A 15,295-nucleotide genomic window follows, 5' to 3' on the forward strand; every position below is an offset into this window, starting at 1 on the left:
GAAGAAAGCAGTCTTCTGGGATTTGGCACCGTGTATATGTGGTGTTAACCGATGTTTCGGAGGAACGTATCGCCTCCATCTTCAGGGTAGAAGGAGCTGTGAGCTCACATAGCTGTGTATATTTCCATCACCAGTCTCCTTTTACCGGTTCTCGGTCTCTTCGCTTGCGGATTTCTTATATTTTTCCTTCTACCCTGAAGATGGAGGCGATATGTTCCTCCAAAACATCAGTTAACACCACATATACACGGTGCCAAATCCCAGAAGATTGCTTTCTTCATAGTCACCACCGTGAAAGCCTAAAATCTTACACTGTAATATTAAGCTCAACAATTTTAATTTCAATTTCAAATCAATATTTCTACTAATACAAAGAAAACTGAAAATGCAAATTGCAGGAAACCCCAAAGATGGAGGCTGCAAGTTCCATCAAAATGTTGGTACCAAAGTACACGGCGTCATGTACCAGAAGACATTTATCTTCAAGAAAGGACTGAATTACAAAGAACTTTTTTTTAAGCTGAAATCTAAAACGATTTGTTTACAGACTTTGATGAGAAATGGTTACAATGGTTTGGAAACATAAACAGGGGCAGAACAAGGATACAGTGGCAGTTGCTTGAATCAGAATATGAAGGAAAGAGAGGCATGGAGGAACCTGGAACAACATGGTTCTGGAAGGGTCTGTAAGACATCACAAAAAGAGAACAGAGCTGGTATGAAATTGAAGATAAATTAAAGACTGTCAGAAAACAGAAGGAACTGGAGATCTGTCATCTTCTGACTTGTACAAATGGAAAAGATTCTGGAGAGAGTCAACACTGTCAAAAGATGGAATAAACTGTTGTCACAATTTTGCAACTGGAATGAGTTTTGAAATATAAACAGGATGACGGACAGTGTCCAGAAACATATTTGAACTAATGTACCACTATCACAAAGTATTGGATCTTACTGAAGAGAGTTACACTTGGAAGTTATACAGAGTGTTTCACAACTTTAGGGCATAACTGCAGGAGGTGATTATCTAGGTCTTTGTGATCAAAAAAGTTCATATAAACAGGTGTCAATTTTGGTTACAGAGTTATGACCATTTTAAACTCAGAATAGAAGGTAACGATTACAGACAATAAATGGAACAAAATAATAAACCAGCATAGTACATGATACATTTAAAGTATGAATGTAAAGTTAACTTCGTGAAATTACCTTTAATTTGAATTTATTGGTGCTTAAAGCTGATTTTCGAAAATGCCACCGCCAGCCACAACACAGGCTGCCGCTCGGCTGTGAACCGCGCAGGACATACCAACCCACCATGCCTTAGGTACGTCTCAACTGTCGAGATAACGAAAACGCTGTCTGTAGCTAGCTAAAAATAGCGACCTGGCAGATGATAGACGCAGTTCACACGAGGGTGTGTACAGGAATGAAAAAACAGTCATAACTCAATAACTGTTCAAAATTGGACACATGTTTATGACTTTTTTGATCACAAAGACCTAGGAAATCACCTCCTGCAGGTATGCGCTAAAGTCGTGAAACACCCTGTTATGTCACAGTGATATGCTTCAACTACATATGCTTTACTGAGGCTACACATACTGTGATAACGAAAGCTGACAACCTCATCACCATCTGTGAGCCAACTGTTTGGAAAAATGTGGGAACTTAAATGTCTCACAACACTATGGGCCTCCATGGCCTGTTACAGGGATAGCTTTTTAGCTTTTACATTAACTACAGAAGCCACACATATTCTCCTGCTTATCCTAAAAACATGCTACAAGATCACCCATGCCAGAGATCTGCCACTTGCAGGCAACACAAAGAGTGAGGTACCCACTCACCTTCCTCCCCTCCATCCTCACCAGTGCGAGCTTTGCGTTGCTCTGTAACAGCCGCTGGCTCCCCACTGGTAGACGGGCCAGTTCGTCTCCTGCAAGAGAGATGTGTGAAGCAGACAGTAGAACAGACTTCGAAGGAGAAGGTCGAAAATGAATGTCAAACACACGTCTGATTTTGCCAGGCAGTGCAGGGAGCAATGTACTCACCGTGGCACCCAGATGGGGCTATTGGTCAATTCTAGAGATTCCACAGCCCCTGGGGAACTCTTAAGGGGCAATGTCTTGGTGCGCTGCAGAGCAAGGCGTATGTCCTTGATGGCGGCTTCCACCGAGTCGCTGCTCATCTGTGGGGGGTCAAGACTCATACTGCGGTGGGGCTGGGGGGCTGGAGGCGGCGGTGTAGTCTGAGCCCCTGCTGAAATATGACGCATCACATCAAATTACAAAGCAAGGTCGGTAACCTCTCCAACATTAACTATTTGTTGTTACATCAAATGTAAACAATTCTATCATACCGGCTGTGATATATGGAGACAGACTGATGGACAGACATGACCTCCAGTCAGGCAGCCTTCACTGTTTTGTAAGTATTACTTAATAATGCAACTTTTCAAGGAGTAATGAAAAGACAAAAAGTTCCTCACCATGCAGTGGGTCCAGTGCCTCCAGGTCTGGATCAACGGTGTCATACGAATTGTCTCTACTCTTTGTGGTGGATACAGGGAACAGCTCCGCACTGCCAGTGTCCGCTACTGGTGTTGCAGACTTCTCCTTGTTAGTGGCTCGCTGCGTATTGATCTCGCGCTCGATCTCTGTTATCTGCCGCTTCATTAGCTTCATCACAGTTGGATTGTTGTTATCTGTGTCAGACGCGTGGCCAGATGACAACCCATCCTCTAGCACGGGCATACTGGAGTACAGTCTCATGGAATCAGGTGCCAGCTGGTTGGGGTTATCAATGCTACCGCCTGTAGGACCCTCGCTCTCCAACAAGAGCAGTGACACCTCACTATCCAGATCACCGCAGTTTGAGTCACAGTCCGTTGTCTCGGGGGACAGGGTGAAGTTGCGGGAATGGCCCACCTGCAGGCCACCAACTTCTGTGTCACCCAGATCCTCTGTGGACCCAGTTGTGTCGGCTGACAGGTCCAGAAAGTGACCTTCTGTTTCCACATCCTGTTCCTGTCTCACACACGCACAGACACACATATTTCACTGCAATTCCTGTTTGTCTCCTCTAAAGTGTCTCAACTTTTAACACTTAATAATAGTGACACAATACGATATAATGTACTTCATGTAAGCCTAATATTACCCATAATGCAGAGGCAAAATCAATGAGCCAAATTTAATAAATGAACTGTTTCCTCCTCCTAACTTAACAGAACTGCTGTACTTTGAAGGATTAAAGCATTCATTCCATCTTAAAGCTCTAATTAGCTATTTGGTTACTTTACAATGCTGTATCAACTACATTTCTCACCTCTAAAGTATCTAAGTCTGCCTGCTGTGGGGTGGTGATGCTCGTGAGTTTGCTTGGTGAGGTACCATCCTCTATCACCCCCTGTTCCAGGCTGTCCTGGTGTGATGGACCTTTAGCTAACCGCTGTCCAACATAGGCACTGCCAGCCTGCCGCCGCAACTCATAATCCAACTCCTGGAACTAACACAAATATGTCTGAGTGCTTACTGGGTCAACTCAACCCAGTCCTCATAAACACTACTCTCTGATTCTCAGCTACACCTCAGTTCTCTATCTGGCCAGCCCGCCTCAACCTCAGTTCTCATTACACAAGTTGAACTGCACACATGTCCAAATGTATGCACCAAATGGATGTAAACGATCACAACTCCAATTTCTAGTAATTATTATCTTAATCTCTAACAGACATGCCACACTACTTCATGAGCAGCGTGCACTGTGCGGCTGACAGATCGCTACATTTTTTAATACCATTATCTCCATTAAATCCTCTGCCTTAACAATCTGGACACCATGAAGAAGAGAACAATCTCTGCCCTTACTATGAATCAAACCCAATTTCCTGGTCCTTCAGCCTCTTAACCGAGTGACGAAAGTGACTGAGTTATCCTGATTCCTCCATTAAACAGTTTTCAACATGATGAATGGCTTCTAATTAACTCTCACCTGGAAGTCACCTGCTGCAGAGTTGGTCTCCTCCCCTGACGGTGCAGGGGGGCACTTGAAAAATTCTTCGAGTACCTTCCGTGTTTCAGAAAATTCATAAAGGTAGTCGAACGCTGTCGTTGCCGTACCCGCCACTGGTGAGGGTGTTGCTGATACTGGCACCGCGAGATCAGGTTCCATCGCAGTGGGAAGGACACGCTGCCATTACAATGACACATTGTTGAGTGAGCTCCATCAAGTATTGATAACAACAACAGGCGCTCAGTTACGTATTCACCTGAGGGAAGCCAGGCCGCGGCGGGTAAACAGAAGGGGAAGCCAACAGACTCTGGGCAGAGGGCAGCAAAGGATGCGAATGTGACACGTCAAGATGCCGGGGCCCATAGCGTCGGGGGGACCCTTCATACTCTGCTATTGGCAGGTTTCCAATCACACGGGGCGTTCCTTTGGCGCTGCTCCTTCCATGTTCAGGGGATAGAGAGTCGCCATCCAGGTCGGAGGCTGATGTCACAGCCTACAGCCAGAACACAGGCATAAAGCGTCAGCTGCCAAGCTCTGCACTTCACATGGGGAACAGGCAAGCAGAGAAACACATCACATTACCCTTCACAGCAGCCCCAAAACAGCTTAAAGTGTTGACAGTTAAACATTATGCAAGCAGATAAGATCATAAGAACCTAGCAGATCCTCTCTGTCTGGCCTGGCTAATCATTCCTTTCTACATACCCAACTGACTGGGAAATTTTGTAATTTTGCAGGTACAACATCAGTGTGAAGAGAGATGTAGAGTTGTCTGGAGGTTCTGCCATTGGTTTCATTAATCTGGAGACTGCTTGATGATCCTACATGAACTGCAGAGGTTACTTAGCACTTTATGATATTGAAACAGAAGAGAGATCAACAGGCATCAAGAAACCCACTGGCTGCTCATCCACGATATGTGAAAAATCAAGTTCAACAAGTTGGAAAATCTTTTAATCTATTGTTAACACTCTCCCCGACTGTCTCTTTTTATTTATCCACATATGTACAACATCCAATTTGTAACAGGCAAGGGTATGAGGACCTTCGTTACTGTGACACTGTTGTGTCCGCATGTCAAGATGAAGAGAAAGCATCCAAGCAAGATACAACCGTGTCGATGTCTGTACGTTCCTCTTGTGGAGAAATGCATGGCAAGTACAATTTCTTGTCTGACTGGTGACCTGAGCACAAATTTCCTTGCCCCCCTTCCTGAACACACTGTAAGATGGCATATGAAGTAATGTAAGCAGTTAAGCCTCACATCTGGTCACTACAAGATGCTAAGAACAGTAATCATAATTAAATCACCCATTCAGATCTCTGTACAATATTAATTTCTAACACAAGTTATTTAGTTTCCAAATGGGGGGGAAAGAAAAACCAAGCTGCTATACGTGGCTCTTAAAGAGGTAAAATACAAGGGGCAACAATTTAATTCCCAGAATGGCCCTGTGAAAGCAAAATCTGCTTATATGTGCAACAGTGGCTGCTGTCACCTTCGAAATGACTCCTTGTGAAGCTACACGCTTCATGAGACGATGGTGTCATTGCTGGAAAATGCTACATTTTATTATGACTTTCTTAGCCAGAAACTCGTGAATTCTTAATGCACCATGTGCAGGGGCATTATCATGGTGGAGAAACCACTTGTCAGGCCAGGGTTCCGGTCTTTTCCTCAGAACAGATTCCCATAACTTGTCATCACTTCCAAACAGCACTGCTGATGCACTGTGTCCTTGTGCAATGAATGTATAGTGAACTATCTCCTTGTGATCGAAGAAATACACAAGCATGGTCTTGAACTGCGAGTCAGACATGCACGCTTTTTTTGGCTGAGGTGAACTCTGTATTTTCCACTGCATGATTTCGCGCTTTGTTTCCGGGTCATATTGAAATCACAATGTTTCATCAACGGTAATGACCCTATCAAACATCTCTGCATTGCGTAAAAGATCCGATGAAATGTGAAGCCAACATTATTTCTGGTCATCTGTCAAGATTTGAGGGACAATCTTCGTGGAAATTTTTCTTATTCCCAAATCCTCCGTAATAATCTGTTGCACTGTTCCCTTATTCATATTCAATTCTTCTTCATATTCAATTCTTCTGCTGTTAGTCTCACAACTAATCTTCGATCTGAGAGCACAAAGGTTCGTACTCTGTCCACAGTTGCATCTGTCCTTTGCGTTTTTGGCTGTCCACTTCTTGGGTCATCTTGCACAGCTCTCATCCTACCCTGAACGGCCTATGCCATTCAAAATCACTCAGTTTCTTCAAAGTGTACTCACCATAAGCCACTGTTAATAGCACTAACGTTTCACTAGCACTTTTACCAATCTTCACACAAAACTGGATGTTTATCCTCTCTTCCAGATTCTTGTCGCTCAGTTCTCCGCCAACAGTATAACACGGACATGAACTACTCCCGCTGCTGCTTGGGATTTGGTCTGTGTCTCACATAAACACAAGTTAGAACCTGTCCAAACGTGATTGGGTACATCGAGTTTGCCTGACTCAACACCCAGCAACACACAACGGCCTTTCCGGGAATTAAATTGTCAGACCTTTTATATGCACTGAAATTAGCAGACTAGAGGAAACTGTGGTGCAGATCAATGGTGGGCTGCACACCACTGGTTGAGTATTCATCATCATCATTTCCTGCTCCTACCAATGGACAGAGCAGAGCTATCTCATAGACTTCTCTGCCTCATATATTAATTCTTTCATCAACGTTGAGACAGACAGAAGCCTGGAAGTTCAGAAAGACCAGAACTGGAGGCACCGGGCACACCATTTTCTCCAGTACCGAGTTCAGTATTTTGGGTTGATACTGTGCAATATGAAGAGAGCCTTTTCAGAGGAACATATCGCCTCTCTCCCCCCAGTAATCCAAGCAAGAAACCAGCAGAAGCAGGCAGCAAGTTCAGGTTCAACCCTGAAAAACACTGGCTTTCGGAACTACAAAGAGTTACAACCCAGAAGACTTTACTCTTCACAGTAACCACTGTGACAACCACAAATCCACATTTTCTTCCATTTCAACCCATTTTTGAAACCGTAAGAATGTAACACTGAAGCACAAGCACCAGTGAACGTGACACAATCCTCGTCATACCTTGAAGAAGTCAGTGGCAGTGCGGTGATACACGGGTGGGCTTGGGGAAGTGCCCGTGGAAGAGAGACCTGTGGTATTGATGTTGTTACGCCAATCCTCTTCCCCAATGTCATCAAACACCACCACTTCTCCGCCTGCCGCAAGTGGTGAACTCATGCCGGCAGCTCGCTGGTGCCTCACCACAGATCTGACTTCTGTTGAGAATACAGTCTCTGTAACTTCACGCTGCTGAGAACTCAGCCCTCGCTTGTTTTTCATGTCATTACCACACCTGTAATAAACAATTTGTTATCACACTCAGACTGTAACCCTCTACTGAAACTACTAACAGTCGCAATACAGACCTCTGTGACATATACAGGCAGCAGAGAGTGTTCAACCTCAAATACTTTGCATCTGTTAACATATGCGAGGGTAAGTCAGTATGTAAGGTGAACACAAGCAAAGCATCAAAAGTTTCTGCCTTACATGCTCCAGAAGTCTTCACAGCAACAGTACACAACAAAGTCTTCTTGGATGATTAACCATGTCAGTGTGGAACTGATGTTCAGTGTTTCACAGACTGTCTCTGTCTCCATCATCATGGTTTCTGTGGTAAGTGCTGTGCTATCTCCCATCTCAGTGTGGACAATGCGGAGAACAGAAGGCAGTCACATGGTCAGTGACGTCCCATCTCAGTGTGGACAATGCGGGGAACAGAAGGCAGTCACATGGTCAGTGACGTCCCATCTCAGTCTGGACAATGTGGGCAACAGAAGGCAGTTAGAGCTAAACTTTAAAGCACCTGCATGAGCTGAAGTCACTTTGACTCCATGCAGTGCACATGGGAAGCAGGAGTGTTGTGAGTCATGTGTCAGTCAGTCAGTCCATCAGTGGGTCAGCAAACTGCCAGACTAGTGAGTCAGTTTTCAGTGTAGGTTGGTGATGAGCGAGACAAGGCAGAAAGAGGTGAGTGCAGGTGAGTGAGCAGTGGTGTTGCAATGGAACACTTAACAAAGAACTCTCTTCAAGGACATAAGGGATCACAGATGTCATGACAGTGATTGCTCTAAATATCGATAAACATTACAATACATTTGTACATTCAGTAAGAAGGATACACAAAAATGAGTAACTAAGTTGGTATGTCTGGAAAAATTGGTAAATTCATCTTGTTTCATTTTTTCTCATATGTGAACGACAGGAAACAGAAAACCAGCCTTTAAATATCAGCAAATCAAATTACAGCAAACTTGACGAGACTGCCTCATCCACTCAATCACTTTAATATCAGCAAATGGGTCAAGATATGTAGAAATGTCCTTCACCTTGCACGCAATTCCCACACGCCCTGAGTCTTCCCGGTCCGCTTGCCCAGCTTGTCACCATCGTCGAAGTAGCGGGCAGACTTGCAGCGTGCTGCCTTCGACCTGCTCTGCGAGAAAAGTTCACGCCCTCCTGCAATCTCAATGATCCGCGAGTCCCGCAGTTTGTAAGTGCTGCCAACCTTGCTGCCAGACCCGCCGACATTGCTGGTGAGGACTATCACCTCATTGCTCTCATGTTGCTCCCCCTGTTGGTTTGTGAGGTCTACCAGACAACAAACAATCAATGTTACAGGACACGAAGGCCTCAACTAGAAATGTGACCAGACAGGCGGGGTTTAATTCCCAGCATATACTCTGTCACTTTACTCTCTGAACTATGGTAAGCCTGCACACAGGAGTGGCTATGAAGATTACTCTCTTCAGGGATGTGGTGCCATGCAGTCTGGTAGATATGCATCCTGTGTTACATCCCAGAAGAGACAAATCTTCTTACAGCAACTCCCATTTACATAAAGAAAGTCATAAAAACCACAGAAAAAGAAAAAACTGATAGAAAATTCTGAACCTGAAATGCAAGTCAAATGAGTCACCACTACCCAGACTTTCTGGGTCTGTTAACCCTTCCAAGGTCAGGTGTATCCAAAAAAAGAACTCTGTGATCTTATTCCACAAGCAAACTATACTGACCAAGCAGCCACCACTTGTCGGCGGAGTTAGTGCCAACTTTTGCGTATAGAGGAAGTTGCATGGTCAGCGCAACAGATCTTCACAGCCATTAAACTTGGATTTCTAGACCGGAGCCGCTGCTTTTCCATTCAGGTAGCTCCTCAATTATGTTCACGAGGCTGAGTGGACTCCGTTCCTGAATCACTACTTCTCAGAAGATCTGGTATCGCCGGGAAACGAACCCAGGACCTCTGGATCTGTAGCCAGGGGCTCTGATCACTAGACCACAGAGGCGGTCCAGATTTATCCAATCCAGGTATATTTTTACAGCATGTCTCTGCATACCGTTGCTCAATGGATGCAAGGGTAAGTCTGGTCAGTTGAAATTCAGACATGTATTATACAACACTAACATATGCAGAGAATATATACACAATCCATATTATGGCCAGGAAGAGAAGTCCCACCAATGGTGGGACGACAGCACTTGGGGCTTCCCCTTTCTGCGAACTACTGTATTCTCACCAGCAGCCACTCCATGTGAACAGAGCAAAGTACAGCTGGAGTGTAAGCACGGAGGAGTAGAGCAGAGTGAGAGGTGCATCAGCTTGAGCCAGATGTGGGTGGGTGTGTGTGTGTGCGTGTTCATAAATATAGATGCACAGTGCAATAACTCTGAATATATTTAATGTGATCAGTTGACAAAGAATCCAAACTTGGTAATTTAGAGACTAACCAGAAAATGGTGGCATCAGTTGTCAAAATTATTCCTATGGTATGTATCACCGAAATTACTGCAGCACAACATGGATGAACATTCTGCCCCAAGACTGTGATGTGGCAGATACGTACTTGTTGCAGTGTGGTCAATAATCAGCTCCTCGTCCTCATCCTGTAACATGTCGTCTGAATTCTCCAGGTCAGAGGAATTGGCCGAGTTCTCAGAATTACCCGCGTTTGTCTCGTGTTGGCAGTGGTTGTCTGCCCCCTCCTCAGCTTCCTCTCCGTCTTCTTCCTCCCCTCCTCCCACCGCACTACTGCACCCAACCTTGCACCTGTGACCACACCATCGGTTTCTAATGCAGTGAAACACACCTCTCTAAACATTCAGAGGGATGCAGTCTACATGCCTCTGTTTCATCGTATCTCTTGTACTACAACACAAAAACCTTATACAAGAAAACAGAAGACAATTCAGGCTACTGATCAAAAACCAAATACGTCAAAATTCTTGAAATGTATGTGAGATTTTCATGGCTGGAATTATACACATTACTGTCTTATGGGAAGAGAGGGCAGCCAAGGGCCCCCAGTGAGCTTCTACTTGACTACACAGTGTCACATCCCAGAAGAATACTCTTCGAACTCTCCGTATGTCTCCTTGAGACCCTGACTCTGGCCATGTGCCTCAGCGGCCCCAAACACACACCTGTCCAGACTGGGAGGTGCATCCATCACCACAGAAACAACCGAGAGTCTGTGTCGTAGAAGACTGTTGTTGTCATGGTCATGCTGGCCATCCTGCTGAGCTGTATGCTGCTGCAAGGGGTTGAGATTGATGTCACGGGGCCGGCACTTCGGGAAGAGCTTCGTGATCTGGTCACTGTTGGCACCACTGATGCAGTCCTGCAGGTTGTCCAACTGCAGCAGACTTGTCATGGCTCCACGGCACGTCCCCGGATCAACATTACCACCAGCCTCAGAGGTTGACACCCCTGTACACGCAACACATCAGTCCTGCCAACTATGAGTCATGAGTCAGTGTCATGATCAATATTACAGATTTTGTAGTTGCAACTCCAAGAGACGTCTGCAGACAGATGGAATAGTTATGTACAAGAGGTGATCAGCAAATAATGCCCACCAGTGCGTTACACTCACATTTTGTAATCAAACAAAATAATGAACAAACCCTTTACATCTCCATGTAACTGCCAGAAAGACTAAGGCACCTGTCCCAGTGAAGAATGAGTCAACGCTCAACACACAACTCACTTTCCACTGCATCATCATATCACTTCACTGCTGCCCCATGGTTCAGGAACGTGAGGGGGAATGCCTTGTCCATACTTTGTGCCCATTGAGACGAGCGCTGAGGTTCACCAGTGGGGGCAAACACCATGGTAATCTAACATGTGGATGCGGTTGGGAGAATGCCGCAGTCGGTCTGCTGATTATGTCGAGACATACAGGGCCTATACATTATGCTTTCTCCTGTTGAGCTATGCCAAAGCAAGAAACAAGGGTGTAACGCACCCTCACATTAATTCTAAAACAGTTCTGACTGCGCTGTGCTCTGTGGTTTAATTCATGACGTCATCATCACACCAAACTGCATTAAATGGAAGGACGACTGATGGATACATCTGGTGGAAGGAAGCGGTCATCACCTAACCAAGGATACTGTCCCAGAAACTGCCTGGTGGGGCTGAGGAAACCCACCCCCAAAATCATACCACACAAAATAACAAACTGCATAGCGTCAAGTCAAAGTACATCACAGACTGGTGGGAAGCGGCTGTGGCCTATTCTGAGGTACCAGCCCGGCTGGTGGGGCTACAGAAAACTGCGACAAACCTCGGCTTGGAGCTGCTTCCTAACCATTCCCTTGGGACATGAGGTCACACTGCCACACACAAACACACGACGAGGAACTTGCGCTGTGCAGCGTGGGCAGCGAGACTCACCGCCACGCGACGTTGCTCTTGGCAGTTCCCCCCCCCACTTAACCGGACGTCCAGGCGGCGCGGTGAGTCAGAACACACACCCTCCTGGTCCCACCCGCAGATGTGAGCATCCCCACGGCATAAAAGCCTGCTATAGCTGCCAGTCCCACAAGACTTCACTTCCCTATAATTTAAAGCGGCGCTGTCAGTATCCAGGACATATGGCATCGAAGCGCAGGTCGAGTGATGAACTGGAGACGATTTCAAAGGAAGAGGTCATAGACTGATCAGGGCAGTATCCCCGGAATTTGCCTGAAGGGACTGAGGGAAACTACGTTAAATCTGTCAAGATGTCGGGTCTAGGGCGTTACCACCATTCCAACCTGCTCGGCTGCTCATCTCGTCGTTCCTCTGCCTCTGCCGGGAATCGAGGCCCGAACTTCCAGGTCACTATACTGACAGGGCTCACCAGGCTCCTCCGTTATTCCACGGCTGAATCCATGCAGCTGCGTCTTTCTTGAGAAGCTCAGCTTCTTATGGGGCACGAAGGTTCACCGCAGTGTTCAAAAGAGCCCCCGCCCCCGGTCACCGGTTCCTATCTGAGCCAGAAAGGTCCAGTCACCACGCCCGTAACCTACTTCCTTAACAGTTTTAATATTATCCTCCGACCCAAGTGGGGCACGCTGTAGCGTGGTTGGTTGAGACACTATGCTACAAGCCGGAAGGTAGCGGTTCGATTCCAGACGAGGTCATTGGATTTTTCAACTGACCTATTCCTTCCAGCCGCACTATGGCCCTGGGGTCGACTCAGCCTCCAACAGATATGAGTACCAGGAACTAAAGGGCGGCCTGCGTGCAAGGCTGACAACCTTACCACCATCTTTAAGCCGATTGTCTAGAAAATGTGGGAGCCTCGACGTCTCAGAAACCTATGGGCCTCCACGGCCTGTTACAGGGACAGCTTCACCTTCTTTCACCTTTACATCCCGCCCACGTTCAGGCGCTTCTTGTGGCTTCTTTCCTTCAGATTTTCCTACCCAAACTTTGTACGTCCCCGTCCCCTGGGCGTGCCACATTGCACTGCTTTTAGTTCTGCCGGTGCAACCGACAAAGAAATCCGTCCAGGCGCGGGCGCCCGACTTGTGGAGCAGCCTGTGGTGAAGAGGGGCCGCTAATTCGAGTGATTCATCCAGCAACTGTAGTTGTCACTTGGGAACGGCATATGCTGCAGGCGAGCCGGAACCCAGCCGCAGCTCACACGGGCACGGCAAAGTCGCTCTCAACTGCGGGGCCGCGCAGACATGCGTTTCTTCTGTCTTTCTTTTTTTTTTCTTCTGAAATCAGGGCGCGTTACATTTTATGGCGTCTAGGAAGCAATGTACGACCGATGAGCAAAAAACTTCATGACCATAACCCCAGCCACGGGCCGTAAACACAGAGACACGAGAAAAACGAGACTCCGGAAGTGCTTCTACGCACTTCCGATGATTAAATGCCGTGGGCACCTGATGGCTTGTAGGCCGGAAATGTCAGGTAATTTTAATATTAACTGATATTCTGCGATGAAGAGAGATCGGTCAGATTCCATTGTTACGCCTGTGCTCATTGTTGCGTTCTTAAACTGAACACTCGGGAAGGTGAGTAGGGGCGGGCATGACTGACACTGTTGAACATTCGGTGGTTGTCTGAATTCTCTGTTGGACAAGCTTACCGCTATATGCGGACGTATTCTAGTTCTCACCCGAAATTCACCCCCCCCCACCGAAATACTATGTCTCAGAAGCGGTTCCGTTGTGACGCGGCGTTACAACGAAACCAAGCGTGCGTCTTGCAGTCGAGTGGATATGGTGTTCATACGCCTTCAGCTTCCCACAGAATGGACATGATACAGACAGCCTCTTCCCCCCGCACTTCAAGCGCGCTCCAATTGAAAAGTTGTGAGAATCCACGCATTCCCTCGCTGTGACCGTCCTTCAACCTATCCGCATCTAACACCGCTGAACGATTTTAATTAAATCTTACATTTAAGAGTTTTCATAAAATTTCTCCACACATCCCCATCTTGGATTCAAGTCGGATGACGAGGGCTGCCACTTTACGGGAGCCTGCGGCCATCTCGGGCGCAACTCGCTAAATACTTAGAGGAGCGAAGAATGCGACACATTTTACATCCAATGCGATTTTTGCGTAAATCCTACTGTATCAGAGATGGTTAAACAAAGGGGAGCTTGATGCTGCGTACACAGCGAAAGCGCCGGAAACGCTACGCCGTGTGCACGTTTCGTAAGATATTCATCTCCTGCCAGCTCAAGCAGACTGCCATGTAATTCGACACTGCGAAAGCTAAAATTTATCGGGGGGGAAAGAAAACTCCATTCTCGTCCGTATCGGACGGCGAGAAGCTGAACTGGGCAGCTGGATCATCGTCAGATTTCTTCCGGTATATTTCCCGTCTTCTTTTCGTGCTGTTTCCACTCTGAACTGAATCTAGCAACGATGTCAACATTTACGGAGATAACAGTCGACAATGGAACAACGCTATCGAGATCATTATCATATCGATTGGACTATCTAATTCGCTTTCTGCCATCCTGTTTCACTCAAGTTCAACGTACCCTGAAAACAGAAACAAAAGTAGCAACATCTGTTTCTATACCCCATCTGCTATGAAAACGAGCATGCGTCATCCTCAGTGTGTGACGTAACCGTTACGTCATCATTAGAATCTAGATTCTATTTTCTACAAAACTTCCAGTATTCATTCGACGGTGGGGAGTTCAAATTATATTTACATAAGACTTTTCTTTCACGGAGAACGTGGATCTATACACCCACTCCCCTTCATGACGTAGTGCTTAATTAAATAAGCACAGGGACAACTTCGCCTCTACCTTTCCTTCCGCAAGGTTGCCTGCACGATGCATGACGCACCCGGTTCCCGGAAGAGTTTATTTGCAGTACACACGTCTCCAGCGCCTTCATTCCGATTTCCGATTTCAGACGTCACTGACCTTGACGTTTCTTCAATGCTGATACACACTTAGTATACAGACAATGAACCCTGCAGGGTCATACATTAAACAGAAAACAGATAAGGCTGCGTTAAAACGTACGCTATTTGTCTTGGCTATCTATTTACATGTTACGTCATTATGGAAAGCTTCAAATGAAACACGTGCTTCTAAATGAGCTGCATATTGCGACATATGGGCCGTTTCTGTGACAACTGAGGATCTGCCGTTTCTATGCGACGGCCGGCAAACACCCCCGTCATAGTCAAAGTTACTTTACGAATGGCGGTTTACTGCCAATCAGTTCGTCTCGGCGTCAAGCCCCTTGAGGTCCACGACCAGAGATTTTTTTTTTCCAACTGAACTCTTGCGGTAATAGTCCTTATGTAACATCCTCTCTGACGAGAAGATGGGTTTCTCTCTTATGAATACGCTTGGCCTTCCGTCAAGTGTATATTTCGCACATACACGCACGGTGTGTCAAGGATCCGTTAGGACTCTTTTTTT

At 46.3% G+C, this 15,295-nt stretch overlaps 1 protein-coding gene across 11 annotated transcripts in view; it reads right to left on the reverse strand.

Annotated features, from left to right (window-relative positions):
• LOC111863551 (protein lin-10) overlaps nt 1–15,295 on the reverse strand; it is a 63,689-nt gene that overhangs the window by 38,280 nt on the left and 10,114 nt on the right. For 7 of the 11 annotated variants that reach the window (XM_023849970.2, XM_023849968.2, XM_023849963.2 and 4 more), the window contains exons 2-11: nt 10,541–10,855; nt 9,964–10,166; nt 8,446–8,707; nt 7,139–7,409; nt 4,274–4,510; nt 3,997–4,194; nt 3,331–3,510; nt 2,492–3,029; nt 2,055–2,262; nt 1,851–1,939 (exon numbers count right to left, since the gene is read on the reverse strand). In XM_023849970.2, coding sequence (XP_023705738.1) covers nt 1,851–1,939; nt 2,055–2,262; nt 2,492–3,029; nt 3,331–3,510; nt 3,997–4,194; nt 4,274–4,510; nt 7,139–7,409; nt 8,446–8,707; nt 9,964–10,166; nt 10,541–10,770 — 2,416 coding nt within the window. In that variant the 5' untranslated portion in view covers nt 10,771–10,855. The remainder of the gene's footprint in view (nt 1–1,850; nt 1,940–2,054; nt 2,263–2,491; nt 3,030–3,330; nt 3,511–3,996; nt 4,195–4,273; nt 4,511–7,138; nt 7,410–8,445; nt 8,708–9,963; nt 10,167–10,540; nt 10,856–15,295) is intronic. The other 4 variants (XM_023849964.2, XM_023849965.2, XM_023849969.2 and 1 more) reach the window with 4 other exon arrangements.

This window comes from Cryptotermes secundus, unplaced genomic scaffold, assembly GCF_002891405.2.
Source record: "Cryptotermes secundus unplaced genomic scaffold, Csec_1.0 scaffold184, whole genome shotgun sequence".
NCBI lineage: Eukaryota > Metazoa > Arthropoda > Insecta > Blattodea > Kalotermitidae > Cryptotermes > Cryptotermes secundus.